Source organism: Mustelus asterias, chromosome 11 (genome assembly GCF_964213995.1).
Source record: "Mustelus asterias chromosome 11, sMusAst1.hap1.1, whole genome shotgun sequence".
Lineage (NCBI taxonomy): Eukaryota > Metazoa > Chordata > Chondrichthyes > Carcharhiniformes > Triakidae > Mustelus > Mustelus asterias.
Window position 1 is genome coordinate 47001390 of NC_135811.1, and position 12975 is coordinate 47014364.

The 12975-nt window shown below is 39.6% G+C and overlaps 1 protein-coding gene across 2 annotated transcripts in view; it reads right to left on the bottom strand.

Moving 5' to 3' along the window:
• Positions 1-12975, bottom strand: part of tbc1d12b (TBC1 domain family, member 12b) — a 95631-nt gene that overhangs the window by 25160 nt on the left and 57496 nt on the right. The window contains exon 3 of one of the 2 annotated variants that reach the window (XM_078223540.1): positions 4152-4208. The exons of the other annotated variant lie outside the window; for it this stretch is intronic. Within the exon in view, the coding sequence (XP_078079666.1) occupies positions 4152-4208 (57 nt within the window). The remainder of the gene's footprint in view (positions 1-4151; positions 4209-12975) is intronic. 2 annotated transcript variants of the gene reach the window in all.

The following is a 12975-nucleotide window of genomic DNA, read 5'->3' on the forward strand; positions in this document are numbered from 1 at the left end:
AAAGAAATGATAAATTAGACAGATTATAAATATTAATTTGTATTAAACAGTTAAATATTATAAACATGCGAACTCTGCAGAGAACAAAGTCAAGTTGGTTGAAAGCAAAATGCAGAAGTAGCATTGTCAATATTCAGACATACCTCAAAACAGCTACTAGCTATTGCATATGAATAGTTGAAATAATGCATTTAGAAACTAATCAAAAACAGAAATACCAGCATGATTTTGATGTGATGTTAACAGCAATCTGAACAAAGGCACAATAACCGAGTTACATTATAGTGCATGGTGCCAGTCAGTTCAACAGCTGGTATTCATTTCCGTTCAATAGAAAACGTCACCGCTTTTAAAATTACATTTTTTTAATGCACCCTAATCTGAAGCCTATTAAATATAGGTCAAAAGACCATTCGGGGAGAGAAACAACTTAAATGTGACAATTGGACAGCTGGTACTTCAATGAACATCTGTGGTCTATTATCCATTTGAAACATTTTACTTAGTACAAAAAACATCTCTAAAGGAATGACTGCACAGATAACTGAAATTAAGGTCATGTTTTTACATACTGGCAGGATTTCAGAAGCAGTAAGATGGCATGTCTGAACTAAAAGTTTAATTGCTCAGATCAATGCTAAACAACAAACATTGGAATTTACGACATAATAGGATCATCAAGGAAATTAGTATACCATTCTAACACCTAGGAAAGATTTGTGACTAGACTTTATTTGCCTGTAAATTTAGAAACAATGCATGGCAAAATGTTGAGTATTCTAAAATCAGTCTACAAAATGATGCAAAGAAACAACAACATAGATTCATCGAACACTTTAATGTAGAACAAAACTCCATGGCACTTCACAGAAGGATAGCTAGTCAAAAACAGATACCGAGCCAAAGGAAGAGCTTTTTGGAGTGACTAAAAAACTTCGTCAAATAGACAAAACTAAAGATAGATCCTTAGTTCCAGAGAAAATGGTGCAAGGGTGGGAAGAAAAACAGATGCTCTGGCTACATTAAGACTGGATCCAAGGAAAGGCAGTCCCATAGCACAGGCCAGAGGAACCACATTGAAGGAGAAAAGAGTAATTGAACATGACAAAGGCTACAGAAAGGTCAAGATGGGATAATGTATCACTGTCAACATTGCAGGCTGTTATTTGTGACTAATTATGCCTGCTTAAATGCTGAGGAATGGATAAAGACCTCATGGAAAATATTCAAACATGGAAGTGGCAAGAAAGATGGAAGGTGAGAAAACGTTCAAGGCTTTGGGAGGAAGGGGAGGTTTTAGATAGGGGCAGTGGTTTGCAAGGAGAGAGAAATTGACAGTTTTGAAAATAACGTGAAAGTGATATTTTCAAAAGGGAAGGGAACAGTAAGTATCCAAAGAGAGATATGCATTTATAACAACTGCAAGGAAGTCCACTGTCAAAAGATTAATGGGAACGGGGAAAGAGTCTAGACAAGTTGAGGGCATGAATGGAGATGGGAGAAGTGAGGAAGATGCAGTCTCAATACTGGGATTAAGGGAATCTTAGCTTGGCTCTGGTTTGCTGGACAAGGGGCAGAGACAGCTCAATCAGTGACAAGCATATCCTTGAGCACCTTATGTTTGAAGTGAGAGTGGAAGTAGTGGGAAATGGGATTTAAAAGACATTTGTGATTGTGGGGGCTGCATGTGGGAGGAAGAGGGGGAAGACATCTTTAATTTCCAGGATAATCCTGAAGTAATGCTTGATTTAACAAGTTCTGGTGGTGGATGGTTAAACCAGTTCAATGCCAGAAATCTTTCCAATGAATTTCAGAGGAAGGGTTGTAAGGTATTGTGCTTTCCTCAAACCTTAGCTGAGAAATTCCAACAATATAGCCAATATGTTAATATAATAAACACATCAGCAAGAATATACACGGATGCTCCTGGAACCTCCTGTGCCTGGTGTATTCCAAGTATGGATTTATAAATCAAAATAGCTTTATAATACAAATAAATTTACATTCTTCAACATTCTGAATCTGGAACAGCTGTCAAGCAAGACAAAATAAAGTCGCTGACCTCTACTTTAAAGCTGTTAGTATGTATTAATACATAGTACAATCAAAACTAAAGTCAACTGATAGGCCAAAGGTCATTAATCCTTAGCTAAATAATTGGAATCAGTAAACAACATTGATTGTTAAACACCAAGAAATCATTAAATATCTAAATGGCTCATCTTGAACCATTGTGCACTGTTAACAGTTCTGCTGAATGGTCTGGCATAAAATGTGATGGGATAGGGAATTTAACTTTAATTTACACTATTGGAGATTATTGTTTGAGAATGAAGTCTTTTTGCAAGTTAAACTTTAGATATATTATACAGAATGAGATATGACTATACTGTGCCTTTAAGAAATATTTTTGGCATGTTCCTTGTGCAGGATCTATTTTAGCAGTTGATTATTACCGATGTCGTTTTGTCTATATCCTGCACCCCAGTATTGTTACTGCAGCAGCATAATTGCTAGAATGTTTGTTTTCATCTGGACTAATGCCGTTCTGTTTTAGTGGTTCTCCTGGGGTTTTGCAGAGTCGGACCTGATTTGGTTGATTGACAGGTAAGGTCATATGACTGCGTGGAGCTTGGCTGACACGTAGAATTCAAGCTTAGTTGCTTTTTAGATGCTACTTTGAGTTAAGAGCAGTGCCTCTTCTCTCTCTGAAGCTGGAGACTGGAATCTGCCAGGAGAGAGTCTGTTGTATGGATCTTTCTCTGAGATTCTGCTGTATGAGAGTGGATCTCTGAGGGTTGCTGTTTGGAAGCTGCAGAGGGAAGTATCCCTTTCTGTCACTGAAGTTTGGAGACAGAGCTGCCAGAGACTAGGTTTACTTCTCTGAAGTTCTGCTTTTTGAGGATATATTCTTCTCTGAAACTACTGTCTGGATCTCTGTCCAGAGTGTTAAAAGACGGGAAATCTAGCACCACGAGCATACTTTTTTTTGTGTTAATTAATTCTGGAGAAAGGTGCATGTCTGTGGTTTAAATTATTGCTTTAAATTAAACTACAAAGATTGCTAGTTGTTAGGAATTATACTTGGTCATGTTTAAGTATTTCAAATTGGTAAAAGTTATGCTAATTATTTTTGTTATATTCTAACTGCATTCTTAAATAAAGTTTGTTTTGATTAAAGCTTCCTAGTGGGTCAATTGAATCATACCTGGAGCGAAACACCTTGTGCTCATCCTATTACGAAAATCAAAACTAAAGGTTGGAGTCTAGGCTAACTTCATAATGTACCTTGGAGTTTCTGATCTGGTCCCTAACGGAGAATACATGCAAACCCTTGTGTAAAGTGCGACTGGATTTTACTTAGGATTAATGTAGTCAAGCTGAAATATTATCTCTCATCATTCAGGAAAAGCTCATTCAACAGCTTTTGATCAATTAAAGTAAGTGTGATTCCAAGCTGCTGTTTCTGGAATCTGGGTTCATATCCAACACAAACAGAGGGGATCCTATACTGTATTGTCACTAGGATATTAGTAAATTCTAATGGCTCATGAAGATACTTTCATGTTAAACTAAAGGAATAAAATCTAGAACTCCAATTACTTCATAGATTTCAACCTTCCAAACTAGAGTTGCTTCTGAATCAAAAGTATCGCACAAGAAAGAAATTGGAAGATCTAAAGTGCATTGATTTAAATGCAGCATTTCCTATAGCATTTTTGTACCAAAACGCCAAATAAGCCCAATAAATGAAAATGAGTTTGGGCCATCTCAATTTGGTTTTGAGTCATGAATCACAATACAAATTGAATTCTTACTTTCAAAACATTGGCTAAATTACAATGACTGAAGTCAATTGCAAACATTTTATAAAAAGGTCTCATTGGAATATTTTATCTAGTATTCTATGAATGCAAAGTGCTTAAATGACTGGGCAAATGTGCTTTAGAGATTAAAGACAAATGAGTTCAAATGCATTCTCTTATTGCATTCATATGGGTGTTTTAATGTTCTTAATGTCAGTACAGTAATATGAATTGTGCTCAGCATGCTTGAATAAAGAGATGTACAGGTGAAAGACAAACACAGATCAACAGTAGTGTCATGCATGGTTTGAAAATTGACTGGAAGGAAATGTAGTAATTTCATACCCCTGTACTGAACAGGTTAGGTGCAGACACTGACGTAAGACTGCAACCATAGCTGTCCTGATGAAAGAAACAGAGTTCAACTTTAGTCATCAGCAACAAAAATACAGATAGACAATCAAAAATATAAAAGTGCAATTGTTCTTAAAATCCTGCAAGAATCAAAAGGCAATTTTACAAGATGACCACTCATTAGAAATCAATCTGAAATGACTAGTGTCCGTAAAAAGAATTCATGAGATAGTCATAAATGTGTAGAATTAAAATAGTTACTTTCTTTAAAAAAAATTATACTTTTAAAAGCCACCTGATACTGCCCAAGTAGCCGAATTAAAATGACAATTCTGAAGCACAGACCTAAGCAGCCCTCCTTGAAAGGCTACATGACAAACATATATCACCTACACACCGATTCTATTATAGAATGCTGGCAATAGCACACTACTTTCTGCATAAACTATAATCCTTGAAACGTAATCAATCCTCTTTCATTAAAAGCACACAATAGATATAAGCAAAATATAAACATTAACTCATCTAAAATAGATTTTCAAACCATACTCCATAAGGAAATCTCAGATGGTCCATCAGATTGTTGAGGGTGGGAAAGATTTGCCAATTCAGCACTCCAGGACAAATGGCCCTCTGTTCAGCGGGCTGGGAGACCATTTGTCCTGACTGACAGTACAATCCACATTTTGGCTCAAGAGATATTAAATCAAGTGAGATGGGACCTAATAAACAACCACTGCTGTCAGCATAAATTTGGCATTAAATCATTGCTTTTTAATAAGTGAAAAGCTCGAAATCGGTGAACACCAGACCATCATATTTCACTGTATGAAAACATTGCTCAAATCACCACTGGGCTGTAAACTGATTAAATGATCTGGTTAGTATTTGTTCAACAATTCTTTAAGTTTTCTTAGATTAATTCCCTATTTCAGTACTACATTGGAAACAAACAGGAACAATTCTCATGCTAAATATCAGAAGTGGGATGCTGATAATTGCAGTGTTCAACACGGTTTACAACTCCTCAGATACAGAAGTTTCCTGGTACATATGTGGCGAGACCTGGACAACATTCAGGCTTGGGCTGATAAGTGGCCAGTAGCATTTGTGCCACACAAGTGCCAGGCAATTACTATCGACAATAAAAGAGAACCTAACTGTCTCCCATAATATGCAATGGCATTACCATCAGAGTCCCTCTCTGTAACACCCGGGGGGTACCATGAGGCAAAACTGAAGGGGACCAGCCATAGAAATATTATGGCTACAAGAGCAGATCAGAGGCTGAGAATTCTATGGACAGTAACTCACCCCCTGACCTGCTAACGCCTGTAGAGCATCTACAAAGCACAAGTTAAGAGTGTGATGGAGTATTTGCTACTCGCCTGGATGAGTGCAGTTCTAATAATATTCAAAAGGTTTGACATCATCCAGCACAAAGCAGTCTCTGCTTGACTGGCACTGCATCCATCACCATGTTAAACAATGATTCTCTCTACCAATGATGCACTGCGGCAGAAGTTTATACCATCCACTAACCAACCAAAGTTCATTCGACAACACCTTCCAAACCAGTGACCTATCAGCTCGAAGGACAAGGCCAGCTGGGAACACCACCACCTGCAAGTTCCCCTCCAAGTCACTAACTATTCTGACTTATGGTGTGTTCCTTCACTGCTGCTGGCTCAAAATTCTGGAATTCACTTCCTAATTGTACTTATGCCACATGGACTGCAAAGGTTCAAGTAGATGGCTCACCAGCATACTCTCAAGGGAGCATGTACGAGGTGGCATAGTTGTTAGCACTGCTGCCTCAGTGCCAGGGACCCAGGTTCAATTTCTGGCTTGGGTCACTCTGCGTGGAGTCTGCACATTCTTCCAGTGTCTGCGTGGGTTTCCTCCGGGTGCTCCGGTTTCCTCCCTCAGTCCGAAAGACGTGTTGGTTAGGTGCAATGGCCACGCTAAATTCTCCCCCAGGAGAACAGGCGGCGGTGTGTGGCGACGAGGGGATTTTCACAGTAACTTCATTGCGGTGTTAATGTAAGCCTTACTTGTGACACTAATAAACAAACTTTAAACTTGGTTTCCAAGTTAAAAGTTATTAGAACAGACTACACCAGCATAGTATTATGGTGTCATTAGAGAAAATAATTTCAAATGTCCCCAAAATCGTTCTGTATTTTCACACGGACCTGAAGGGGGGAATATGAATCGATCAGCTAGCACACAAACACATTTAATCTTCCTATTATTCACTGCAAAACCCTGCCAGGCCAGATGAGATTTTGTAATGAAGGAATGGTTACAGCAGAGGGTGGCTACTGGACCCAGTGTGCCCATGGCCAATACCTGCAGGAACAATCTAGCTCGTCTCACTCCCACATCTTCCCCACAGCCCTGTGAGCATTTCCCCTTAAGGTTCTCACCTAATCCTCTTTTGAAAGCCACAATTGAATTTTTCTCCAACATGTTTACAGGAAGTGCATTCCAAATCGTAACCATTTACTGTATAAAATTATTTTTCTATCACCTTTTATTCTTTTGTCAATCACTAAACGTCTTTGTCCTCTTGATTCTCGATCCTTCCATCAATCGCAACTGCTTTTCTCTATCTACTCTGACTAGATACCTTATGATTTTGAACAGATCTATCAAATCTCTTCAACCTTCTCTTCTCCAAGAAATTAAAAAAATTAAGCTCGCAAGAACCTCAGAACAAGATTACACATTCTACGCAAATATTTCATGCACGTAGTTCAGACATAAGGTGTTCACAATAAACCATTTTTCTCACCTGGTTTTGACTTCAGTACAATACCCCACTTAGCTGACTGTTAATAATTAATTGAAATACTGTATATGCAAATGCATCCGAAATATTTGCCTGCTTCTAACAAATTCAATTTTCTTTATCAAGGAAACCAGGAGGAAGACATTTGACATCATGGTGTCAGCTTGTGCTTCAGCTATTAATAAAGATCAGTGTAAATAAATCTCACTGCAGAATAGCCATATAAAGGAGTGCACTACCCTGAGTGGGGCAGAAGTTAAACTCAACTAGCACAGTGGAGTCAAACGAAAGCACGAAATAACAGCTGGCAATTGTGGAATTTCCCATCTTGTTATCACAAGGAAAGCAATCAGTGTATTACATTTTCACACACTGAAGGCTCTAATTAATTTACTGTTGCAACGAAGCCAAGAAAAAACATGATCTAACTGTACAACAACCAAGGCTCCTTCAAAAGCACCTTCCAAACCCATGGCCTCTATCACCCAGAAGGGAAGACCAGCAAATGTATGCATGTTCCACTCCATGCCACATACCATCCTGATTTGGAACTATATTGCCATTCCTTCACCGTCACTGCATCAAAATCCTGGAACAACCTCCCTGGCAATATTACGGGTATATCTACGCCATATGAACTGCAGCGGTTCAAGGTGGCGGCTCACTAACACCCTCTCAAAGGGGTGTGCAATAAATGGTGGCCAAGCCAGCGACGCTCACATCCCATGAACAAATAGATTAAAAATCCAACTTGAATTTTAAAACAATTGAGCCCCAATAAACATATTAAAGTGTTTGTAAAATATTTTTGTATTACAAGTTAAACCAGAGGACTGGTTTATACAGACCTGCTGCAGGTCACTGAGAAGTCCTGATATAATTTGGCATTCCAGATGTGTAATGTGCCTACAGTACAACTACTACAATGATTAATAATATATTTACAAGCAGTTCAATGGAGCATTATGTATAATGCTTATACAAGATAACTAAGAAAAAGATGTTCAGATTGCAGGTGAGAGAAGAATTGCCATCAAATTTAAAAACCTTTTCCTGTACGTGGCCTGAAGTGCCACAGAAATTTACAAAAGCCACATTTAGACATCTCGGTCTTAGAAAATAAACTTTGTGCCTTCATACAAGTCAATTATTTTGGGTTTTCATGTACTGGTCAAAATAAACCATAAATACATGAAGGAATTCTGGGCGTTTCTACAGCTTAGGTATGTCCCATTGTACTTCAGTGCAATTAAGGATTTTCAAATGCCATAAACTCACAATAATCTCTCCCTCAATGTCAACAAAACGAAGGAGATGGTCATTGACTTCAGGAAGCGTAAAGGAGAACATGCCCCTGTCTACATCAATGGGGACGAAGTAGAAAGGGTCGACACTTCAAGTTTTTAGGTGTCCAGATCGCGAACAACCTGCCCTGGTTCCCTCATGCTGACACTATAGTCAAGAAAGCCCACCAACACCTCTACTTTCTCAGAAGACTAAGGAAATTTGGCATGTCAGCTACGACTCTCACCAACTTTTACAGATGCACTATAGAAAGTATTCTTTCTGGTTCTATCACAGCTTGGTATGGCCCCTGCTCTTCCCAAGACCGCAAGGAACTACAAAAGGTCGTGAATGTAGCCCAATCATGCAAACCAGCCTCCCATCCATTGACTCTGTCTACACTTCCCACTGCCTCGGCAAAGCAGCCAGCATAATTAAGGACCCCACGCACCCTGGACATTCTCTCTCCCACCTCCCTCCTTCGGGAAAAAGATACAAAAGTCTGAGGTCACGTACCAACCGACTCAAGAACAGCTTCTTCCCTGCTGCTGTCAGACTTTTGAATGGACTTACCTTGCATTAAGTTGACTTTTCTCTACACCCTAGCTAGGACTGTAACACTACATTCTTCACTCTCTCGTTTCCTTCTCTATGAACGGTATGTTTTGTCTGTATAGCGCGCAAGAAACAATACTTTTCACTGTATGTTAATACATGTGACACTAATAAATCAAATCAAGACTACCATAGAGGTTTCAGCTTTTTTGGAAGTTGAGGGTCAGCTAGTGCTCGTTTAAGCTGCCGTGAGCTGGCAGCTATTGGTGAGACTGCCAAGAGACAACAAAGCAGAACAATATCTCCATTGAGAAAGCTGTATGTTGACTCTGATTAAACCATGAGGGGAGAATGCTTTACCGACAGCAAAGTTCAAGCTCCGACAGTTTCTGCAGATTTGTAACCAAATAATAAAGATGCAAGTCTGATGTCTGTGGTTGTAGTGTATGGCAACTGGAGGAAGCTATAAACGATCTTAATAACAAACTAATACATCCAAACCTCTCATTACAGCTTTTATTGTAAATTACAGACATTCAATGTGTAACGCTAACCTTTAAAACAAATGCCCTGGCTGAATTTCTAACTATTTTAACCTTAAACCTACTCTAAAAAGAAAGGCATTCTAAAGAGCTGGTAATAAACCTCCATTTGCTAAGGTTCGCAGACACGTTTAAGATCTTTCAATTAAGACCAAAAGTGATTTCTTCATCACACACAACCAATTTCCAAAGTAAGTCACCTGCACACTGATTTTAGACTAAGATTAATCCAACTCTATTCTGAACCTGGCTCAAGGCCACTCATACTGATAATGCTATAATCTAAATCTGTAAATTACATTGTAGCTTCTTCCCATAATTCCTTTCATTAACTTCAACACAAACAAAAATGTTTTCTTTGCAAGAGATACTGTACTTTGAGTGGCGATTTAATGCCACAAAAGAATACAAAATTAATCATGCTGAATTATCAGAATGCTTTTCCTCTTGGAACTTGTTTTTTCAAAAAAACGCTTACATTCAAGACTTCAGCAGTGAAATGAGAAAAATGTTTAACAGATGTGATTGAACCACCCACATACTTGTGTTCAGGAAATTCAAAACTTCAGCCTAAAAGGTATAATTTTGTTTTCTGAAGCACCCCGTTATTGTATTGTTATCTGCAGAAGGCAGCAGCTTAATTTAAAATCAAATTCAACATAATGTTATTTAGCAAGAACTTGTAACGTATATGGCCAGCTTCCGGTCATGAAAACAACCGAAGTAGCACACATGGGAGAATTCACTAAACAGCAGCATGGCTAATAAAGCTCATTGCATTTTGCACAAAACAACCCATCAAGAGTCATGTGTTTCCCCCAAGCCCTTCCTCCTCGAGCAGTGGGTGGACCTCGCCACATTTGGGAATGTTTACAGCTGGAAATCAGTTTGCTTTTACTCTGCTGGCCTTGTGTTTGCCTTGATTCTTCGCCAAGATTTTTTACACTCCAGGAGAATCTTCAGTAGGTGGTCGCAAAATTGTTCCAAGCAAGCTATCCTGAACATCTGAAGGGCAGCCACAGATTTCAACCCGGGTCTAAAACTAAAGGATTAGCTTGATGGGACAAAACCATAATGTCTAAGGGATATTAAGTTACATTTATATCACACCTTTAATGTAGTAGCTGAGTCAAAGGAGGAGATAGGTGACCAGAGGAGGAGATAGAGGACCAAGTGACCAAAAGATTGGTTGAAGAGGTAGGTTTAAGTAACTTAAAAGGAGTAGAGAGATAAGGGCCTTAATGGCTGAAAGCAGTAGGGAATACATAAGAGGCCAGAATTGGAGAAGCAGAACATTCTCAAGAGTTGTAGTGCTGAAGGAGGTTACAGAGATAGGGTGGGGTAAGGGCCTGGAGGGATCCGAATACAAAGATGGAGTATTTTAAATTAGAGACATTGGCGATCTAGCAGCTGCGTAGGCCAGCAAACTCATTGGTGATGGATGAACATAAGAGTTTTGGACGAGCTTAAGGTGGAAGATGGGAGGCCATTCAGGGAAGCACTGCAATAGCTGACATGAACGAAACTTTTAGCAGAAGGTCGGAGGTAGGGTCAGCAACAGTCAATATTACAGAGGCAGAGGTAGACAGTCTTGGTGACAGAGGGTATGGACTTGGAAGCTCAGCTCAAGTGAAAAAGGACAAGGTTGAGCACAGTCCAGTTCAGCCTGAAATATTGGCTGGGGTGGAAGATGTAGGCACTCTTAACAACATAAAGTGCGTCTTAGGAGAAGCACAGTTTAGATTTGGTTATCTGATGCAGGGTAGGTTCATGGGTGACAAGTGGTCGCTTGGGAAACTGTGCTACTCATGCAGAGGAATGCCAAGTAAGGATCAACTGGCTATTCTCCATGACAACAATGGGGGAGACACTACAGGAAGGGTCTGTGGATAAAATTGACCTCAAAGTCACTGCATAGATGGGGAAAGAGCAATTGGGAGAAGGGCAAATCATACAGCATATGAGAAACAGGATAAGTATACAAAGTGTACTTGTGATGTTGTACCTTAACAGTGGTCAGAAGCTTCAGGGAAGAAAATACAATAGTAGATTGATCATTTGAGTGTAAGTCAAATAATAAGTTGGAAGGAACAATGGTGCATATTTCAGAGCATTGCAGGAAAGGTCAGAGATTTATGGTAACACTAACAAAAGTTTGATTTTTTCTTATTCTTTGGTCTGTGGAGATGATTTACTCCAAAGTAGATAGCATTAGACAATAGAAATTAATTTTGGCAAATATATTTCAGATCTGAAATACATCATAAGAGAGTGAGATGGACAAGACAATGGTGTACAGACTACACAAGTGGGAGCTTTAGTAATGCAGGTACAATCAGTACAGAAGGAAGCAATTCAGCCCTTCCACGTCTGAGCTAGCCCTCTGCAAAAGCAACTCAGTTACTTCCCCCCCCCCCGCCCAGTCCTGCAAGCTTCCCTTCAGATAATTATCCAATTCCCTTTTGAAATTCCCAGTTGAAGCTGTCTCCACCGCATTCATGGTGATCCAATTTGATTCACTAATAGCTTTTAGGAAACAAAACCTGTTGAACTTAGATGGTCTGGCATGTATGTGACTTGAGACCCATAGAAATGTGGGCAACTCTGAACTGTCCTCTGAAGTAGCCAGCAAGTGACTTACGGAGATAAGTCCTGTCTTCACATCAAGGATGCCCTCCATTCGTATTGTGTGGCACTATCATGCTGAATGGGATGGATTCATAACAGATGTAACAGCTCAAAATAGGCATCTGAAGCATTGGGGGCTACCTGCAGTATTATATTCAGCCAAAATCTGTGACCTTATTTTCTGGTATATCCCTTGCATTGCCATCAAGCAAGATGATCAACTCTGCTCACTGAAGAATGTAGAACATTATTTATTTTTAAAATGTATTTGTGGGTGTCACTGGCTGGCCAGCATTTATTGCCCATCCTTAGTCACCCTTGAATTGAGTGTCTCACTCAGCTATTTCAGAGGGCAGTTGAGAGCCAACCACATTGCTGTGGCTTTGGAGTCACATGCAGGCCAGACCAGGTAAGGACGGCAGGTTTATTCCCTCAAGAACATTAGTGGACCAGATGGGTTTTTCCGACAATCGACAAGGTCATCAGTAGATTCTTAATTCCAGATATTTTTTATTGAATTCAAATTCCACCATCTGCTGCGGCCAGATTTGAACCCTGGTCCCCAGAACATTAGCTGAGTTTCTGGATTAATAATCTAGTGCTAATACCACTGGGCCATCGCCTCCCCATGGCAGGAGCAGCAACCTGGTGAAGCTACAATACAGGATGTTAACATGCATGTGAAACAATGGAAGCATCATGAACTAGACAAAGGTAAGTGATTCCACAAACAACAATTAGGTCAAATCTTTGATGTCTCGCCATATCTAATTGTGAGTGGAAGTTGAGGGAGCTCCATGAACCTCCCAGTGGATTCAACTTGAGTGAAAAATACAAGGCATTCGCACCATCTTCAGCCAGAACTGCCAATTGGATGATCCATCTCAGTGCCTCCTCCGGAGATCCACAACATCACAGATGCCAGTGTGCAGACAATTCGATTCAATCCAACTGATAAAGCAATAGCTAAGTGCACTGGATATAGGAACGGTGACATCATCTCAGCTTTAGC